Raw genomic sequence first — 20,639 nt, 5'->3', positions numbered from 1 at the left:
TCACACCTGCAGCGTTCTATGTTGATTAAACCAGGGAAACCCGGACACTTTGGATGTGGTGTCTTTGGGATCTTTCCCGCGCTGGCCCACCGATGATGCGTTTTCACATCAACCAGCCAAAGGGAGCAAAAAAGGGTTGGGAGTGACTATAAAGATGGAGTAAAGATAGGGCATTAGTTAGGAGTATGACGGATATTATGGCTGGAAATCCTAATGCTGCGTTCACACCAAACGCGTCGCGAATTATTCGCGCGAGTAGATTACATACCAAGTCTATGCACAGACGCCATGAGACTGGAGCGGCGCGAATTTGCGATGGCGCGGCGCGATGGACGCGAATATGCGGCGCGATGAATTCGTGACGCGTTTGGTGAGAATAAGAAGCAGCATAAGAAGTGGCCAAGACAAGTTTCTGTAGTGAATCCCCAGATAAAAAAAAAAGTGTGGAGGAAGAATTTAAGTAAAAAAAAACAAAAAACATCGATGTTGAGGATAGACACTCCTGGAGCCGTGGGAGATGCTGCAAGTTCACCTGCAGACATGCATCATACGCAGCGCTGACAGTGTTTGTGTATGTTACTCTCATTGCCAGAAGGGGGAGACAAAACTTCAGCACCCCTGCTTTAACAACACACATTTACAGGTATGATGAGGATTGACAAAGCCTTAATTTAAGCAGTTTGATCACAACAAAAATGCTCAATTTTGTGCAAATGTTATTTCCGACTGACAGATGTGAATCGTTAGCTTGAATGGGAGAGCTTACAGTCCACTAGGGGGCCACTGGCTTGGCTAAGTTGGCCCTGACTCTGGCTTGGTCCACAGCATCTAACATGTTCTTACTGTCCATAGCCAGATTGTGTGCTGCAGCCAGCATCTGTTTCTTACACTCCTCCTTCAAAGTGGTGATGGAATTCTGCTGGGCCAGCCGCATTTTGCTGATCAGCTCCGCCATGTCGTTGTTCAGCAGCTTCTGGGTGCCCTCGATCTGTGGGGACGGTAAACAAACACAATAGATGGCACTGTTGGCCTTTTTCATGGAGGAGATTTGGATGTGTCACAGTTGGAAAAGCAGAGGTGAAAATTATAAAAATGACTGATTGCTGAATCCCAGTTTCAGGGTCCTGGTATTGTGCATGCTGGCTCACTGTCATGGTGTATTGGTGTATTGGGACAATTGAATATAACAGAGCCGTCGTTAATGTCATTAATAACACCTGTGCTTTTCCTACTATGACAATTCAAAATGCCTGCTGCATAAAAGGCCTATAAACACACCTGTACAATATTTTGTAATGCAAATAAATAGGGCCCTACCTTTGTGAAGCTTATGCACGTTTTGGTTGAAATTCCTACAGGGATGTGTTAATTCAACTCAACTGCATTATACTGTCAACTGTTCTTGTTATTTTGTCCATACATTTTGCACATATATGGTCCTTTACGCACGTTGTTGTTTCAAGTAAGCAAGAAATTCGTAAAATGAAAAATATCTGTACTCTTTTTGATAAATTAATAAACATGGCTTTGTTCAAACTGCTCTAATGTGAAAACTATGGATTTTTGGGTGTCCTCAGGCAGAGTAGTCAAGACAAAATGCTCATTTCCTCTTTGCTGCTTTGTGTTTGAAGAGGAGTGCCGTCACTTTTTGTTTCTTGGGAGAAAAACAAATCCATAAAGACAGGAAGGAGATGAGAAAAGATGGCAAACAGGCTGCAGAAAATATACTGTACCTCAGTCCTGACTGACTCGTGTAAGGTGGGCAGTATGTCATCCACACTGCGAATCAGATCTCGTAAAGCCATCCCAACAGACTGTGGGCAGAGATCAATGCAAGACATGAATCAGCTGGATGACTCAACAAGTTTGTTTTCCATTACAAGACATACACCTTCAATTTGCTTATGATGTAGCAACAAACTGTAAAACTGAAGTGAAGAACAGAAATGTGTCCCGGCGTACCTGGACAACGGTGATGTATTTTTCCGGTGGCACCTCTATGATGTCGTTCTTGAGTTGGACAACAACTTTGACCAGGTCCATGACGTATTGGTACACCTTGTCGTCAGAGCGGTCCAGCTCAGCTGTGGGCGCAGGCTTAGTAGGAGAGAATAATGTGTTTCAATGATACAAATATTCATCCTGTTTCCTAACACAAAGGATCACTGGGCCCTATTTTAATGCATGGTGTCATCAATTTCCCTTCAACTGAAGGGTGATTTTACTTGAAATGACTCCACCGGTCATTATGAATTCTCTTTATCTAAAAATCAAAGCTAATACAATTAAATAGTCTTGTCAGTGGGCTAAAAAAGATTTAAAAATATATAAATTACCTGTGCTGTGAGCCTTGGGGGCTTCTCTGGAGGTGCTGCATGGCAGAACGATGAGAGAAATGAAAGTCAGGAGGGTTTAGAGAGAGATGAAAGTGCCCAGAATGACTCAAAAATGAAATGTAAATGTCTTTTAAGCACTTACAATGTTCTGCGTCACCTTCAGGGGACTAAAGAGAATAGAAAATGATGAATCTCAGGAGGACTAGAAAATGTTTCAACACTACAAAACTATTTAATGTTTGACATCACAGTCATTTACTGGTGTGCTCACATATTACAAAAAATATACCCTTGAGTATAATTTAAATTCCTTCAATAATGCCCATTTAAAAGATAACGATGCAAATGTAACTCTGTAAATCTAATCTTCAGATGTAACAATCAGAACAGACAGAAATGGTAATTTATTGGTTTCTGGGCCAAGAGACAGAGATCATTTCGCTAAATTTAGTCGACACCTAGTGTTTAAACTAGGATGTGTAATGTACAAACACTGCAATTTATTAGAAATATGCACAAGCCATAATCTAGGACCATTTCAAAAAATGATCGGCGGGCCACAGTTGGCCCGCAGGCCATAGTTTTGCCACCCCAGCAATAGACATTAGTGTGCATGTAATGTGTATTTGAGGATAAAAAAAATATTTTTTAAGATTTACTATTAATGCCTACTGTTAGGCTGTTTTTGTCATCATTGCACTCCGCTTGAAATATCACGAAGACTACACAAACTACTACATGTTGTGTGGCATCATGCTGACTGTTTGCTCACTAATGGGAATAAGAATATGTTGCCAAAGAAAACAAACTGGGCCCAGAAATGTGAGACACATTGCCAGAAAGCATTTGGTAACAGTGACTCTAAAATCACAGTTTGTATCAGAGTGCACCTACCGCTGGGCCGGCAGCGTCTTCTGGTCCCATGGGGTCCTGCAAAAGAACAGGCAGGTTAATTTTATACAATATGGTCATGGACCCGCTCTTTGGAACTGTTATCAGGGGAACATTCAATTTAAGGCTAGCAGGGCGTCGAGAGTGGACAAGTGGGTTGGTGTTGTTTAACGATGCCTCGTTCCACATAGCCTCCAGGGCCACATTCAACAGAGTGGGGGGACACAGAGACACAGAGAGGGGGTTGACACAAGTTAATGATGCTCTGTTTCCCACCAGGAGTCTCTCCTCCTTCTCCAGCCACTTTTCATCCTCCATCATCTGCTCTTTTTGCCGGCGGAGAGTGTTCTGCATGTGCCGTCTCTCCTTCTGCCACAGGCGCGTGGCTTCCTCCCTGCTGTTTGCTTCCACTCGGAAAAACTCGCCCTCCTGTAGTCGGTGGAGGAGCAACAGGAGAATAATGGATCAACAACACACAAAGCCTTTTTTTGGGGTCTCTTAATAATGCGTTCATTATGAACTCCACCGTCATCAACGTTAGAACACGTGACTTCAAATGTAGGAAAATTGACACACAGGCAAGAGTCTTTCTTACCCCTATGCTGCGACGCCGAGGGGACCTGATGGCTGGCAACCCAATAGTGTGCATGGAGTCGACGGGGGACTGGTATTCACATGGGCTGGCCAGGTCGGGTGAGCTGGCACACAGAGCCTCGTTCAGCTGCACAGATACACAAATCACTGAATATATTTTAGAAGTCCGTCATCTTGCAGGTTAGAGATCACCTGGGTGCGCTACAGTACCTGAATGCGTAGACCAATACTGAGCGTGTTCCCGAACCGCCCTGGTTTCATTCTTGAAGGCTACAGTGAATTATTCAAAATATGTATAAAAAAACAAGCACTAAATTATAACATTTCATTTGAATAATGTGCAGTTTTTTTGTGAAATCACAGTGGCTGAGATCCGTACCTTGGGAGGAGGTTCGTTGAAGTTGAACTTGGTGTCGAAGATTTTGGTGGAGCGTGTTCTGTCCCTCTCTCTCTCCACTTCCTGCTCCTCCTCCATCTTGTGGACATCACTGACAGATTTTGGACAACAAGTTACTTTATATGATGTCTTAAGAGAGGAACATAAACACATCTAATGGGCTGCTATTGCAGTTAGGCGGAAACAATTTTCATCTTTGCAAAGGCTACGAAACCACAGAGTAATTAGAGCTTTTTTTTTAAAATATTGAATAAAGCCGTACCTGATCTTCACCACCAGCTCGGTGAAGCTGGGTCTCTCTCTGGGATCGTAGGACCAGCAGCGGGTCATGAGTGAGTAGAGGGCAGGAGGGCAGTTGTCTGGCTTGGGCAGCCTGATTCCCTGCTCCAGTTGGTTGATGACGTCTCTGTTCTCGAGCCAGAAGAACGGCTGCTGTCCACAACTCATTATCTCCCAGATACATACAGCTACGGAGCAGCGCAAACACAGAGAAAGAGAAGGCTCTTAGACACACACTTACTGGGACGCATTGTTCAGAGGGGAACGAAAGAGAGCAGCATGTTGGTGTCACAAGGGCCAACGGCGAGGCAAGTAACAGCTTTTTTACCATGAATACTATATTAAGAAACCTCAATTTAATTGTGATGGTGAATAAACAGAGGACCACACACAGACTATATTAACCTTTTTATTATTATACCATATTATTACATGCATATTATTATTAACCATACAGAATTATATAATAACCTTTTTTTCAAACAGCATTGTGCTGAATCAACGCTAAGATAATAGACAGAATGAATCACTCTTAAAGTGCATTACACTTATTTAATAAAATAAACTTTTTCAATAAGACAATATCTGAGATCTATAGTCTGTGTGGCATTTAATCTATGTGTACTTCCAGGTTGAAAAGCAATATATTCAGATTGTCACCTTGTTTATGGCGGTTCACTTTTTCTATGTGTTGAAAACATAAAGGATAAAAAGTTTTGCTATGTTCAAGAAAATACTTTGCTTTATGGGAGGACATAAGGCAGTACTATTGCAACGGGCATATGAATAAAGAGTGGCATTAAGGTTCTTATGCCTTGTTTGCTTTTTACCGCTCTCAAGAAGAAGAGGGTGTTTGAACAAATCATAAATCAAAATATGCAGATTTTCAATTTTTGTGTCTGAAATCTAAATAATAGTAATAGACATGAGGAGCTAGATCTAAGATTATGATTGTGAACAGTTTCATTTAAATGTATATATAGATATTGGTGTGAAATGCACCAGATCACAGAGTGGCTATGAAGTGGACCACAAGATGGTGCTAATTTGGTTAAGACAGGTAGAGATGTAGTTGGTAACAGATGATACAGCAACTTTATAACTCAGTTGTGTAATTAGGAAACCCTGTACATGGTCTATATACAATGTTTATAAAGTGGTTGTTCAGTCCATCATCCCTGTTTGCCTACACGAGTCTCTGTATCAGTTCAAGTCATCTTTACCAGCTTATAAAACCATGCAGTGCCTTTTGAGTGAGGCTGGCTTCCTGAGCTGTTGTGTTTTATTTAGTTATTATTTAGATGTTTAGTATCACAAGCTCACCAAACATCCAGACATCACTGGCGGTGGTGAAACGTCTGAAGTTGATGGATTCTGGAGCCATCCACTTGATTGGCAACCGAGTAACAGATGCTGCAAAGAAATGGGAGACCTCGTTATTATGTGGTCAAAATTTACAATTTTCGAACAGGGACATAAAAAAAAGTGCATTTTCCAAACGTGGCAACTACATTATTTGCTGTTCCATCTTTACTAGTCTGTCTATTCTGGCAAGGATACAGTATATATGTGTTTTATGTATTACAATTTAAACAATTAGGTGTCCAAGAATAGAAAGTGCAACAGTTAAATCAGCATCCTAAACGCATCTCTTACCTTTGTAGTATTCTTCGTCCTCAATGTATCTCGACAGACCGAAGTCTCCGAGCTTCACACAGTCTGGACTGGCGACTAAGATGTTCCGCACAGCAATGTCTCTGAGACAAAACACGAATAACACAGAAAGAAACGTTAGGGTTTATGTACAGATGGAGATGATACAAATGTAGATTATAGAAGCAAAGTCTGTGGCCCCCCTCTCTGGTTGACCTGAATTTGACAACTATGCCATACTGCCTCAACTGCAGCAGAAAGTAATACAAAAGGAATCTCTGCATTTTCCACCCAGGAAGTAATTTCCTTTGTCTGTGTTTTTCTTCACAGGAGATTGAATCCAGAGTGGCTGCTTTGCTGCCTGAAAGCTCGTTGATAACATTCCGCTGAAACATGCTTTTCTGTCAACTTTCTGTAAAGGTGTGTCTTAGTATAAATATGTCACGTTCCTTTGTCATTACCTTATATTTACATTTAGATGCTGTTTTAGGTTGTTGTTGTTTTTTCACTAACTATATCTATCGATGGGACCGTCAACTTGCCTTTTTCCCTCAGCATCCCTGTGAATCAACACTGTGCTGCAAATAACAATTTTAAGAAGATGCTGTGACTCGGCATGATCGGCAGAGAACATTACAGGTTGGGCCTCTTCTCCTGTGACAGTAACAAAGGACCTCATTCATTATACACTCCTGCCTGAGAAAATTACGAGAGTTTCAGCACAGACATTATCACTTTCAGTGTGGATTAGCTGGTCACCGTGACTTCGAAGTGACAACTTTGTCAACATCATCGTTACTCTCTTAACATGAGGCCTTGGTTTTCTGCATAAAGTTTTAGGGGACCCGGGTTTATATGCATATATTACAATATGGGTCCATCACTTTACAGAAGATTTGTCAGTTGATTTGACAAATTGATCGTTTTTTCAAGTTACACACTGTATGTTTCGTGTTAGCAATGTTAGCAACAAACAAAAGACAACAGCCGTATATCTCCACTTCCTGGATGACAATAAAAGGAGCCTCTCACCTGTGTACCATGTTGACCCCTTCGAGGTAGACGAGAGCCTTGCAGATCTGCAGGCTGTACAGCACCAGAGTTATATTTGTCATCGTATTCTGGTTCTCCGATAGGTAGTTCCCAAGCTGCAACGTCAACAATTGAGGAAGTCAGGAATTCACTTATACTCAAAGGCAGAGCATTTGTCACACTTCTTCTTTCTGTCACGGTGAGATGCAGGAATCTAGCTGCAACGCTACGACTCGAGCCAGAACTGTCCAAGATTTCAGTTCAGTTATACAGCGCGACTGCATTAAAATTCAGATTCTCACACTAACCTCTCCATGCTGATAAAGCTCCATGACTATCCACACAGGATCGTCCTCTATGATTCCGATCAGTTTGACGATGTGCTGATGATTGAGGTTCTTCATAATTACTGGCAAACACAACAAAGTTCACAAAGTAACTGTCGTAGTTATTGTTATCACATTTAATTCCTTATAATCTACAATTTCTTTTCTAATTACCTGCTTCACTCATGAACTTCTCCATCACATCAGGTGAACAGTCTTTGCAGGTCTTCACTGCCACATTAACCCTCTCGCCACTCTGTTAAAATCAACAATGGAAGAAGACATATGTGACAGCTAACTGGTATTCTTTGAGGTTTTGGACTTCTCAAGATCAAGATCTTAATTTAGGATTTAGATCATTGTGATAGGCAGTTTCAGATTAACCGATAATTAAAATAATTGTTAGTTGCAGCCCTACTACAAATGTAATGCCAGTCAACACGCAGTTAATAAGGTTTTATATTCTATAATCACATATTTTATGCAGCGGTTGTGACTCAAACACAAATATTTTATTACTTTATATTTCTCCAACAAACTTCCCATCATTAATGTCTGTTGTTAGTTTATAGACAGTTATATAGTTTTTTTTATCCTTTTATGCTGTTATTTTGATATAATTCAACTAAGGAGATGCACTTACATCTTTTTTGTAAACTCCATCGTAGACTTCCCCAAAAAAACCCGAACCAAGGATTCGGCCCAGAACAATGTCACTTCGGTCAATCCCGTACTTAACAACTACAGAAAGAGATTTAAATGTATTGAAGTTCAAAAGTCAGTTCACACACTAATCATTCTGCAAAAAACATAAATACAAACTTTGAACGGACCTGATCTCGGCCTTTCATCGAGAATCTCACAATAGATATCCGACCCTGAAAACACAACAGAAAGATCAATATGCATCTACTTGTTTGCGTAAGATAATGATATAACGGAGGTGCTATGTATTGCATTGTACATAGAGGTTATGTAAAATTATGAAAACTGTCAGCTCACCCATACTGTGTCTGGTCGAGCTGGTGTCTCTTCTGCTCCAGAGAAAACACAGAATGAGAGAAAGCCCCGCTCGTAAAGTTTCAACTTATTGCTCCTCAGAGCGCTGACAGAATGATTCAATAAAACAGCCTTTCTCATCAATAACTCTTAACTTTTCACTTCTTATTACAACCAAAAGGAATTACTACAGCTTGAACTCTGCAGCTACACTGAGGCCGAGAGACGGCACAAATCATCCAAAGGTTTAAAACAGCCAACATCCACTCACTCTGTGGGAATCTCAGGTAGGGCACTCTGCACATTGGCATCTAGGACAGAAATGAGTTATGATAATTCCAATTAAGTTTATATGATACAATACAAGTTTTTCAGAACGCTTCTAAGGCATAAAACGATGCTCCATAGTTAAAAACAACATAATATGTATTGCTTCAACCACGGTGATGTTGCAACAGGGGAGGTGTCTGAGTCGTACACACCTTTATTTGGTCGGTAGATAACAGTTTCATCCGTGTCATTTTCCAAGCGGCAGTAGCCATCAATAAGGTCCATCATGTTCTCTGCCATAGGGACTGTGGCCACATTGATCGACAGCCGCTATCAGAAACGAGACGAAAGGGCAACGTAAGCGCGGGTCAAATATCCTGTGCAGACTCTTTCAACAGTAAATGTATTTAATTAGAATAGCTATTCTGTATCTTAACACTGTACAAAAGTAATAATATATAATAGGTAGTGTTGTGGTACTCACTTGTCTGGCTCCCTCTACGTTGAGGTCTAAGAGAGCCTTCCCATCGCTCTGAGATAAGCATTGTATTTTCTTGATCTGTTTGAAGTCGGCTAGAAAAACCGGCTGAGGCACGAAAGAGAGGAATGCAATAAGTTAAATTATGGTGGGACTGATTCAATTTTACAAGCCGTGTTAGATACACTATAGTGGCGTAGCGTCCACTGATGGAAAGAGACAAGTTTCTTATGTCTAGACTTGAAAAATCCAGCAGGAATAAATTAATTCTACAACCACTAATTCATTTATACAACTTTCAGAGCAGCCAGTTATTAGTCATTAGTGAGCTATAGAGGTGCTGGTAAGTGGATTTTGTTTCCTTTGGACAGAGCAAGGCTTGCTGTTTCCCCCCGTTTCCTAATTAGCGCATGAATTCTTATGTTATGGCCCAAAAGACTGTTGTGTGAGGTTTTGCAACCTTTGATGGAATCAGTTCATGCTTGAGTGCAAGAGGACGGTCGTGCCAAATTTGAAGGAATTCTATCAAGCCGCCCCTGAGATAATGCAATCACGAGAATGGACCGGACGGATGGACGGACAACCCGAAAAAGATAATGCCTCCGGGCCATGGAGCCGGCGTGGAGCCGAGAAAATGCTGCTGCTAAGCTAGATAGATTTGATATACAACACAAACCAATGTAATATATGATATAGAATACCTACATCTTCACGGTGCTTACCGCTGAATTCTTCTGTGTGCGTTGGCGAATCCCCCTCCCACCGATGACCAGCTCCACTGCTAGACTCCAACCTTGCTGTTGACAAGTGAGTGTGGTTAAAAGTTTGTAATATTAATGTAAACAAGAGCAGATTAGGATAGCACCAAGACTACCACAAGATGTAGGGGGCTACTCACCACTAGTTCACATGGGAAAACCTCTTCATCGTAGCTGCTGACCTCTTTGAGCTTCTCGAAAAACTTGTTCATGCAGTCCTCCTCCTTGAGTGTTGAGTACTGTTGAAACGTTTGCTGGATCAACTTCCGTAGGTGCCTTGACTGGATCACAAGCAGGGACATTTAAAAGATATTCTTATATGTAGACTCTGATAAAGGTCTGATTGGGCACCCAGTAGTAAATACAGAAAATACATTCGTGGTTTTGTAGTAAGGATAGTTCACCTTCATGCTGTTAATCAGCTGTTGAGGAAAGAAGAGGTCCAGGCCCACCTCTTTTCTTCATTTGTAAAGGAAAATTCAGAAAAATAGTAAGAATAAAAATTTGAAAATATATATATATTGCTACCAGATTAATACAGCATGTTCTTAATGTCCTCTTTGAATAAATAAAAAAAACGGTAGTCAAGCTGCTACAAGGTGTGTGCAACATTATCCAGTGGGGCTTTAAAAGGGTTTCATGAATTCAAGGCTCACTGTCAATCCATGCAGAGTAATAAGTTATGAAATGAATAAAACTTACTCTAGCAGCTCAAAGTTGGACTTCTTCTCCAGACCTTTTGCATTCATGTCTTTGTAGAACCTCCTGAAACAAGAAAACATATCTCAGCCACTAATACATTCTACACAACCAAATGTTCATCATCCTAAACCACAAGTTACTTTATGACCTACTCATAATCTGGACTTCATCTATCATTAACCCAAAATCACTAACATGAAACCCTACACGGTACATGCTGTGTAACACATGGACAAGTTGTAAAATAAAACTTTAACCAATGCCATCAAATCGGTGTTATCACCTCATTTAATAAAACAGAAGTTTTGAGAGCCAAAGAATGAGAGAACTTCCGTGACTCACCTGATCTCCAAACAACCGAGCTGCAGCGCCATCCCCTCACTGACCTTAGAGGCATGATACTGCATGTAATCACTACGCACCTGGAGCAAAATCAAAGAGAAATCCGTTATACCAACAAATACTACAACAATACCGGACTATTACACTGTTGTAAAAATCATTTAAATATGGTGGAAAAGTAGAGATTCACAAAGGTTCAATTTTCTTTGCCCCCATCCCATCACAGGCTGTTTTTATACTGACAATACTGGCCAACAGCATGTATTTCATACACTACTTAATGCTGAAAGGTGGTGATGACAGACTGCTTTCCTGTGTACTGATAACCTTCTTTAGTTAGATACAATATATCTGTGTATACCCGAGTGCCACCAACCGAAAATCAAACTTTATCAACACAAAACCAGTGAAGGAAAGCGTCATTACAATGCGGTGTGAAAACATCACCTCTTATTGACACCACGTTACAAATAAAACACACTGAAGCTTGTTACCTGTTGGTAAAAAAACACTAACGTAGATCTGTCATCTTTGAATTTTTCCAAGAAATTGACGGGAACGTATCTGATACGAAGGTCATACCTGCATTGGGAAAAAAGAAAACACCGTGCAAGTTTATCAAAAGCCAAACTTTGAAATCAAAACACTGCAGAACAGATAACGTCCCGGGAATCAATCTGTACCTCCACTCAGCTTCCACGTGTTGGCTCTCGTAGCGTTGCTCCACCTCCCCAACAGTCATATCTGGATGCAGCCAGTGAAGTTCTTCTGACTTCAGGTGCTTCAGCAGGAGACCGTAGCATGCTGCGTGTTTGATGTTCGGCCCCAATCGACCACAGATCAGAATCGACCGAATGATAGCCTGAAGGAGACCGAATGAGGATATTTTTTTTAAATATCATGAATTTCTAGTGATCCTTTCTTCTTATTGCACTATGTGGTTGATACTTTCTTTATCTTTTCATGCAAGGGCGAACAAATTAGCTGTAAAAGTAAAAAAATTCGATTTTTGCCTGTTGTTGTACACGGAAAGAAGATAAGATTATTTGCACACTGATAAAGGAAGGGCTAATCAAAACAGGTATCTGGCTCAAATACAAAACACCACCTTCCATCTTACATTTGTAATCTAAAGTATCTCAGATAAACACCATTCCCATCTTCATCACAGTCTTCTGACACGTTACCTCCCTTCCCCATGGTTTTTTTTTGGGATTACTCTCACCCTAATTTGCCAGGAGCTGTCACATTTAACCAGCTTGAAGTTCTTGCCCACGTTGTTGTTGGTGGAGAAGCACACTTTGAGGATCTTGACTGGCCCTCCGTCTCCAGTGGATTGCGATTCGGGGCTGCTCGTGACGCTTTGTCTTGGACTGGCCACCTTCCAGGACAGGGTGTCACCGGACATCACCTCATACATTCTCACGAGTGGGTCGGCAGCATCATATCATCAATCTTTAGACGGACAACGGAAAGAAAAGTTTAATTAAGATTTGAAATGAGTCGTGAAGCGTTAGGGGTCCTTAAACTGGTTGCAATCTTCAACCCTGAAGTAGACAAATTAGAAACAAGGAAGAGTAAAATCTGTTTCACATAATAAGGTGCTGTTTTTCTCTTCAACAAAAGAGTACACCCTGTTCTGTGACTTGCTTCATCATAGTACTACAGTCATGCTACGATTCACATTCATGCTGTGATCTTGTGCCATGTGGTGTCCATGACTCACATCATTTGATTCTGAGATCTGCTAATTACATTCCTTCCTGACTATGATTGCAAGTGAGGGCTTGAGTGATTCATAAAGAAAAATGGTGACAGTGCGGAGCCTTGTATACTCTTCATCCACAAAGAAAACTCCAAAAATTGAATATGCAGTGTTTAAAGTTAAAACTACCCGTTTACAGACTGACAAGGACGGTGTCGTAAAGCGAAACAACGCCTAAATCTGTTCGAAATCAAACAGCATGATGACTAACCAACTCGTGTAGTAACTTCTTAGCTGTGGGCCGTTATGCAACCTGTGTTGATTTGTCCTACTCGCAAGAATCTGAGGTGGAAAAACATCTCAGTGTTGCAGGGAAGTAGCTCATCTGCCCTTCTTGAAGGAATCATTTGACATTTTGAGAAGAATTGTATATCATATCTGTCTGTTTAATATTAAGCTATCGAGCATATAGACTGGAAACAGCCAGCTCTGCCTAAAAGGTAACAATAGAGTGCTGCAGGCTTTATGTATTTTTGTAGGCCAAACCCAGAAATTGGCTTCGCATTGGTTCCCCTCCACAAAAAACCAATGGGATTTTGAATTATTGCAGAAAATAAGCACTACTTACACGTTTTGTTCAGCATAACCTTCACAGATGAACACCACTTTTATGATTTTTCAAGCATAAATGCAAAGTAAAACGTTTGTCGTATGACTTTGCCATTGAAAAAACAACAACATTGACTTTGAGACACTGGAACCGGAAGGTTTTAGGACTCATTCCTCATATTTATCTGCCTACTAGCGCCTCTAAAGCTCAAAATCTAATAAGCTGTATCTTTGTTTGTTTAATACGGACAAAGGGGGGATTTCTCTGGGCCGAGCGCAGTGACTTCCTGCTTTACACTCCGGCTTGTTTGCTATAAAGGGACTGCTAGGTGGATTTATTTTGTTACCTTTGGACAGAGCCAGACTAGCTGTTTCCCCTTGTTTCCAGTCTTTGTGCTAAGCTATGCTAACAGGCTGCTAGCTCCAGCTACATATTTACCCTACAGCCAGAATTGAGAGTAGTATCAAATCTTCTTGTCGAACTCTTAGATTAGATGAGCATTTTTCCAAAATATCTATTTCTTTAAGACATGAATACCTCAAAAAATACCCCCCAGCCAGAGATCCTTCTCTGACCTCTTAGCTTTAAACAAACATGATGACGGACACCTATATACATCATAAAAACCTGAACACACAGACACAATCACAACTACACACCTGGAAATGGTCAACTAATACTGATGAAAGCCTGCCCACACTTTGATTGAACTTCAGCTTACATGTAGCAAAGAGAAGGGCAGCAACCAACTGATGCATCAAATAAAGAAATCAGGGAAATAAATCCAGAGCTGCTCCCACCTTAAGCCCCCAAAACATGAGTCTCTCCAGTCATCACACTAATATTCTGCCCTGTCAATCAAACATCTGATGGCATGTTGACTCAGCAAACAGAGTGAGAGCAGATCATTCTGTCAGTCACCCACCTCACAATAGCGTCCGTCAGAAAAGCACCATAACGTGTTTTCTCATAAATGGAGAGCTCCGTGCTGTCAGTCTGCTGCGAGGGGGAGCTGAGCTGTGTTAGTTCCCCGCTGTTGGACGAGGTTGTGTTTTGTTAGCCTGAGGCCATGAATTCCACCAGCAGGGCTGTGTGGGTGTGTTTGTGTGTGTGTGTGTGTGTGTGTGCGTTTGGTGAGAAAGGGAAAGAGGGAGAAGATGAAGCGTGCAGCGTGGCCGGCATGTTGCACCATCACCTGGGTGTGGGAGGCCTGACAAGAGGGGATGGAGGAGGGTGAAGTTTAAGATGAATTCTCGGGGGGGGGGGAGACATCCATCCATGGATTTGAAGTACGTGGCGCTGTGGATATACAAATATATTCCTTGGCTCACGTGAAAGAAACAGTGAGTCAGCCTAGTGACAGATATACATCGCAGATTGCCATGTTCAGACAGAATTGCAAAATATGCTGCGCAAAAACATTTGTCTGCTATGTAAAAAAAAAAAAAAAAAACTTAAACAAAGAAAGAAAAAGTCTCGTCTGAGTGATGAGCGGCGAAGCTTTGGACCAGGTGTCTGCGTCACTGTGACCTTGTGACCTGCGGTTAACTTCAGGTAACAAGTGTGTGCGACATGATTTTTGTCTAGTTTTAATTCTTAACATTTAAACTCTAAAACCAAGAACAATGGGGCATGGACAAAGACCTCAGAGACACAAATAAATATACGTCTCTGAGGAAAATGCTTCATTAATGTGTTATTGCTCACACTCAGCTAATAAATACATATAAAGAACTGTTATACTCCTAAAATGGCTCTTTTCTAAGTGTAATTCTTAGAGGTTTGATATATACGGGTCAATGTCTGGCATTGAAAGTTGCTATCAAATGCTCTTTAATCAGATATTAATGGATTTAAATCATCATTTTGTTCATATTTTACTGTTTTATCCCAAGCTCTTGTACATTTGCTTGTATTTTAAGACATTTGGCTTATTTTGCTAAAAATAAAAGAACGTTTTTGTATTTGGTAAAGTAAGATATCGAAAAAGGCACGCTCTTGTTATCGCGCCAAAACTCAGGTAATGTTTTAACACGAGTGTTACAAATGATGAAATGATGCCAAGCACCGGGCTCTTCTGTTCTTAATGCGATCACTGGATTTCATCTTGTGTGAAATCATCACTGAGCTCACTCAGGTATCGGAAGTCATGATAATATTTTTGGACAATAGTCTACAAGGACAGTCTCGTCAACAACAAAAGCCCCGAACTAACATCACCGATGGCCAGGAAGTCCTTTCTCCTGTAAGTGTCTTTTAACAGCTCTCTAGTTTTTCTAGCTTTCCAGCCACACGGTGTTTTTGTCTCTCTCTCTCTCTCTCTCTCTCTGTCTCACTCACACTATCATGCTGGCACTTGAGTTGTTATGGTAACAACTGGTCCCGAGGGAGATTTCTACCACAAACTGAAGCCAAGGTGGAGTGAAGTAACTCTTTCAACACTCCACACAACAGACCAGGCTGCACGGGAGAGCAATACATTGTCCAGGCCCATATTAGCTCGCTGCAGATAAATCTGTGTCGTGTAAACGTCTGGAGCAGCAGCGATGACTCGATTAATAGCGGATCAAAGGGAAAATATTACGCAGCTATTTTTAATAGTCAAATAATTATTAAAGATTATTTAAGCAAAAAATGATAAACACCTCATAGCTCTGTCGTGAGGATTTGACGTTATTTTGTTATGTCAAAATGTAACCTGAATATCTTTACTCATACAAAACAAGACATTTCATAGATGTCACTTTTTAAGATAGCGTGATGTACATTTTTCACTATTTTCCAAATTGTTTTAAAGACTACACAATTAAAAGTAGAAAAATAATGAGACAAGGTTTGAGTCAACTCTCTTTAGTAGCACCTGTACTTACAGGTGTGTGTGTGTGTGTGTGTGCCCCCCTCCCCCCCTCTCTCGAGAACCAACCACTGCTGGCTGATGGAAAATGCGTCACTTCCCAGGAATGTCGCCACAGACATTTATTCAAATGAAAATCTTCAAGAGTATTACTTTAAATTAGTCCAACAGAGAACAATGACAAGCTGACTTTTCCATTGTGAAATGTCCCACTCAGTTTGCATCTTGTTCACAATTTTAAACAAAATCAAAGGGATCTGAACTCAAAGATTGCTTGTTTAGGAGTACTGTAGGCAGATATTGTTATTGGATTCTTTTTATATCCAATATTTCAGTATGGGTTGGGCTGTAGTTCCTACACAGGTTCATCCTTTGAGTGTCTCTATGAGTCAGCAATGGAAGACACACTGCCTTTACCAGAATCTGTCATGACTTGCTCACCTGACTGAATTAATATCCATTCCATGTTGTTTGTGGGCATTATAAGAAAACTGTCAGCGGCAAATTCTCAGAAATCACATTCCACCCATGCTACCTACGGTTTGTTTGTTTTTGTATCGGACCGTATTTTCCAAAAGGTAATTTGAGAAAAGGGGAAAGAAAGACAGGGTGTTTTCGAGAGAAAAACCTGACGCTTGCATAACCGTTACACACATCGACAAAATCCCTGAATTAAACAGTGTGAACCGATAAAGACAGAGTGAGAGCAGCAGGTAGAGTGAAGCCTGGTTTCCTGGTACAGGCGCTTGTCAACACAGGCAGGTACTCAGCAGACAGGCCTGCACTCTAAACAGTGCTGTGCTGAGGGTCTGCTCACTGCACCTTCATGACCCCAGGCACTGGAATGTGGCTGGCCGCTTCTTCACCTGCACAGACTTGCTTTGATAAGGAACATGAAGCTCTCGCTCTCTCTCTCTCTCTCTCTCTCTCTCTCTCTCTCTCTCTCTCTCTCTCTATGGGAGAAAATGGCAGCTAGTTCTTCACATTAAGCCATTGTAATCAATAGCATTACCTTGGACAAAATGCAATTATACAAGCTTCAAAGGCAGGTTTGACATATTTCATGGTCCCACCAAAGATAAAAATCTTTTTTTTTTTTTTTTAAAGAAAAAAGATGTTTACAGCCACAAGCAACCTGAAGGTTTAGGGTCATGGAAAGGTATGAATGCAGGTCTATATGTATATTTCGTTAACCTCTATGAATGTGGGCACATAGCACTGTTAGTTGCAATACCGCTCCACGGCAGATGTTGTAAATCCCTCCGCTGGAATAAAACTACGCGTCTATTAGTGGTGCGTCTTACCTGCTTCTGGTTTGATTCCTCTAAGAATAAAAGCTTGACAGAAGGTGTTATTCCTCGCGGACAGTCCGGGCCTGACAGTTTGACTCTCACACTGAGCAGGTGGCCACTCCCTCACATATGCAGGTCTCCCGTGAGGTGGGCCCACTTCCTTATTTCATGGACCTCATAAACTGGGAATATGGCGGCTGACTCGTACCTCGTACCTTCCCCTGCAAAAAAAAAAAGTTACAAAAAATTATATTTTCTGGCAGTTTTTGTGAGTGTCGCAGTAGTTTTGGACTGGGGAATTTACAAACCTTGCTTGTAGCAAAAATACGTCGTGTAACTAAGTTTTTCGTCAGAAAGAACTTTAATAAACACAATAATTACTTTACATACTAATTTAAACCTGCCTTGAAAGAATACGATACTTTGTGTGCATTTCATTTGAAGTTTGGTCGTTCATTTATAGCTTACCTTAGACAATGTTGTCCCTATTTTCTGGCGTCTTCACTTAACTGTTTTCGGCGTTATAGTGATGTAATTACACGACCTGAACAGCAGATGGCGCTACAAGCTAAACAAAAAAGAAAGGACTTCTAATCCGATTGTAAAAGCCTTACTTGCCTTTATACTTCACAGGTAGATTCATAAATAATTTAATGGATGGATTGGAAATAACAATAAATGTGTGTGTGTGTGTGTGTGTGTGTGTGTGTGTGTGTGTGTGTGTGTCACAAATATTTTCATAAAACTTTATTCAGGGAACAGAATTTACAGCTAGAATACAAGACATAAGGTATCCAAAGCAGACATTCAATAAAATAAATATTAAATAAAGAAAATGAGGAAAGAGAAATCAAATTCTCTATGATGAACTTATATGATGTGCAGTCTTTGCTATACAGTTTTCTTTTTTATTGCCAAGCAATTCTGACTAAGTTCCAGATTGATACTAAACCTGGCGTTAAATACTGCGAAGTTTTGTTTTTGTTGTGGGAATATTCTTGTATGAATACAAGTCATTTGAGGCTGTACTTTGAAATTTGGCAGGCAAGGCTCCCTTTTGTTTACGTTTCTAGCCTCATTGCAACAGAACCACCAGCTGTGATGTAGCCTACAACTGAGTGTATGAAGACACAAGTATCCTACCAGTGTTCAAATCCTTCACTTATTGTATGCAATGTGTAAAAAGCAATTAAATGTTGTAGCTCGTAGAGGTCGAGCTAATTTAACCATTTGATATACTTTTGGGTAGTGTAACTTCAAATTCAGACTATTAATAAAGAATCAAACAACAATTTGCAAAGTAAATATATAGATGATTATAGCTGTTAGCAGTGTAAGCCTGCAAGCTGCCGTCTCAGCCGTTGCCATAATGAGAGCCGTTGAGAGGCAATACAAATGCTTCCAATCTCGTGTAATGCACCTTTAACTGATCGTATGATTTGGTTTGTGAGTGAAAGTAACTCTGCAGAGTAAGCAGTAACTACAGCTGTCAGATATAAACTGTCCCCAAAAAGTTACTTGTAAATGAAATGCGATATATTAGTTAATAAACATGCAGCCTTCATGTTCTCAACAGAATAGGAAGAAACATCTTAAAAAAAGGGTCATCTTCATGTAAAATGTAAAATGCACTGATTTTTAGAGCGTCATCTTTAAGTCACTCAGTCATTCCTTTCCCTCCGTGAAGCATCCAGTACTATTTTTCTGTGCCCACCGGAGTTTGGAATAGCTGGAGCAGTGACAGCTGTGAGGGAGTTCAAGTCTGGGTCAGAACGAGACCAAACAACACCCACCATCCAGCACACCGGAGCAGTGTCAAGGGCAAGAATCCACAACAGGTGCCCGTCAAGCCCGGATTTGTATGCATTCAGACAGTAGCAGGCGCAGGCTCAGCACTGGTAAGCTTTAGCAGATACAATGGTTTCCCTGTTCGCTGGGCTCTATGTGATCATTAACACAAGACGTTTTGAGACTCCTCTTGCCCCGAAACTCCTAAATCCTCACCTTCACACCCCCCCTCCTCTTCTACTCATGCCCTCGCTGGGTGCCACCACCCTGCATCGAGCTGTGCCAGCATTTAGAAACAAAAACTCGGGGCACACGGGTGGTTTTGAGGCACGCAGAATGTCTCTACTCCAGGGAGTCTGAGGTGTTGAGGGAGAACTATCAGATATGTTGTGGCAGCAAAGGAGCTAATAATATGATTCATTGTTATTCTAGTCATCCTGTCATCGTCGTGGGTGTATAACGTGATGATAGAATGAAAAACATTCAAGCAATATCAGACTGCACAGTTAGGCTTTGTCTGATGTGTTGTTGATTTTATACCGAGGTCCTGAGAGAAACTTTAATTGTGTTATAGCCACAGGTGAACAAAAACTTGAACATGAACAGAACATGCATGTTGTTGTAATCGTCGAGCAATAAGTGCAGCGGTGGAGGAAGTACAGTATCCTATACTGATGATGTAAGAGTATTTGTAAAACTCCTAAAAACTAAATGTTGAGTAAAAGTTCATTAATTTAAGTAGTTAAGCAGCATTTCTATTGGTTCCAGTGGTTGCAGTTCTGTCTCTGTCCACAAGAGGATTTATAACACAAGTGATCTGATGTTGCATAAAATGTGGTTTGTCATGTTTAAAAACCTTCATGAATGACTTTAATCTACCCTGAAGACATTTTGAGGTTGAACAGAACTTATTTTTAGCGGCTGCCCTTTCATGAGGGATAACGTGTTATAAAAGCTCTGATGACTCCCACTCCTGTCCAAGCATCCCGCCCTACTTACTGAAGTCCCCACCCTGAAAAGCTTGCTGTGCCAACAGTTGACGTGGTATGCTTTGATCTTACAGGTCCGCTCCCCCCCCCCCCCCCCACCTCCTACTAACTCATTATAGAAACCCTTGCCCCACCTTCCGTCTGTTTCATGATGTCTAGAATATTTATCTTTCCCCTGATGGTCATTAAGTCCACATTCTTCCAGCAGTGACCTCTGAGGTCAAAGTTTTGTTGACATCACTTCTCTGACTAATGGTTAGAGATGACTTGTCCCCGATTCTCTATTTGCTCACCTTTTGACTCACGGAGCGGACACCTGCGAGACAAAGAGGTGGGACAGCAGA

The 20,639-nt window shown here is 41.0% G+C and overlaps 1 protein-coding gene across 3 annotated transcripts; it reads right to left on the bottom strand.

The window, feature by feature from the left end:
• Positions 1-284: 284 nt before the first annotated feature.
• ptk2bb (protein tyrosine kinase 2 beta, b) lies at positions 285-17,669 on the bottom strand. 3 transcript variants are annotated; one of them, XM_031870295.1, is made up of 31 exons: positions 17,531-17,668; positions 12,283-12,512; positions 11,741-11,919; positions 11,552-11,639; positions 11,058-11,137; positions 10,716-10,778; positions 10,418-10,472; positions 10,154-10,294; positions 9,978-10,052; positions 9,262-9,363; positions 8,990-9,107; positions 8,779-8,818; positions 8,511-8,542; positions 8,342-8,386; positions 8,152-8,249; positions 7,683-7,764; positions 7,491-7,591; positions 7,183-7,298; positions 6,154-6,254; positions 5,821-5,910; positions 4,481-4,685; positions 4,201-4,309; positions 4,032-4,091; positions 3,823-3,948; positions 3,504-3,656; positions 3,231-3,266; positions 2,479-2,503; positions 2,337-2,371; positions 1,963-2,097; positions 1,734-1,814; positions 285-988 (listed from the first exon to the last, which is right to left on the bottom strand). In XM_031870295.1, the coding sequence occupies exons 2-31, from the start codon at positions 12,475-12,477 to the stop codon at positions 773-775; spliced, it is 2,982 nt and encodes a 993-aa protein (XP_031726155.1). In that variant the 5' UTR covers positions 12,478-12,512; positions 17,531-17,668; the 3' UTR covers positions 285-772. The 3 variants fall into 3 exon arrangements, with proteins under 3 accessions (XP_031726155.1, XP_031726154.1, XP_031726153.1); XM_031870294.1 differs by having other exon boundaries at positions 3,231-3,656; positions 12,283-14,671; positions 17,531-17,669; XM_031870293.1 differs by having other exon boundaries at positions 3,231-3,656; positions 17,531-17,669.
• Between the last annotated feature and the right edge of the window lie 2,970 nt (positions 17,670-20,639).

This window comes from Anarrhichthys ocellatus, unplaced genomic scaffold (assembly GCF_004355925.1).
Source record: "Anarrhichthys ocellatus isolate YVR2014 unplaced genomic scaffold, GSC_Weel_1.0 scaffold52, whole genome shotgun sequence".
Lineage (NCBI taxonomy): Eukaryota > Metazoa > Chordata > Actinopteri > Perciformes > Anarhichadidae > Anarrhichthys > Anarrhichthys ocellatus.
This window is presented reverse-complemented; position numbering and strand designations above follow the sequence as displayed.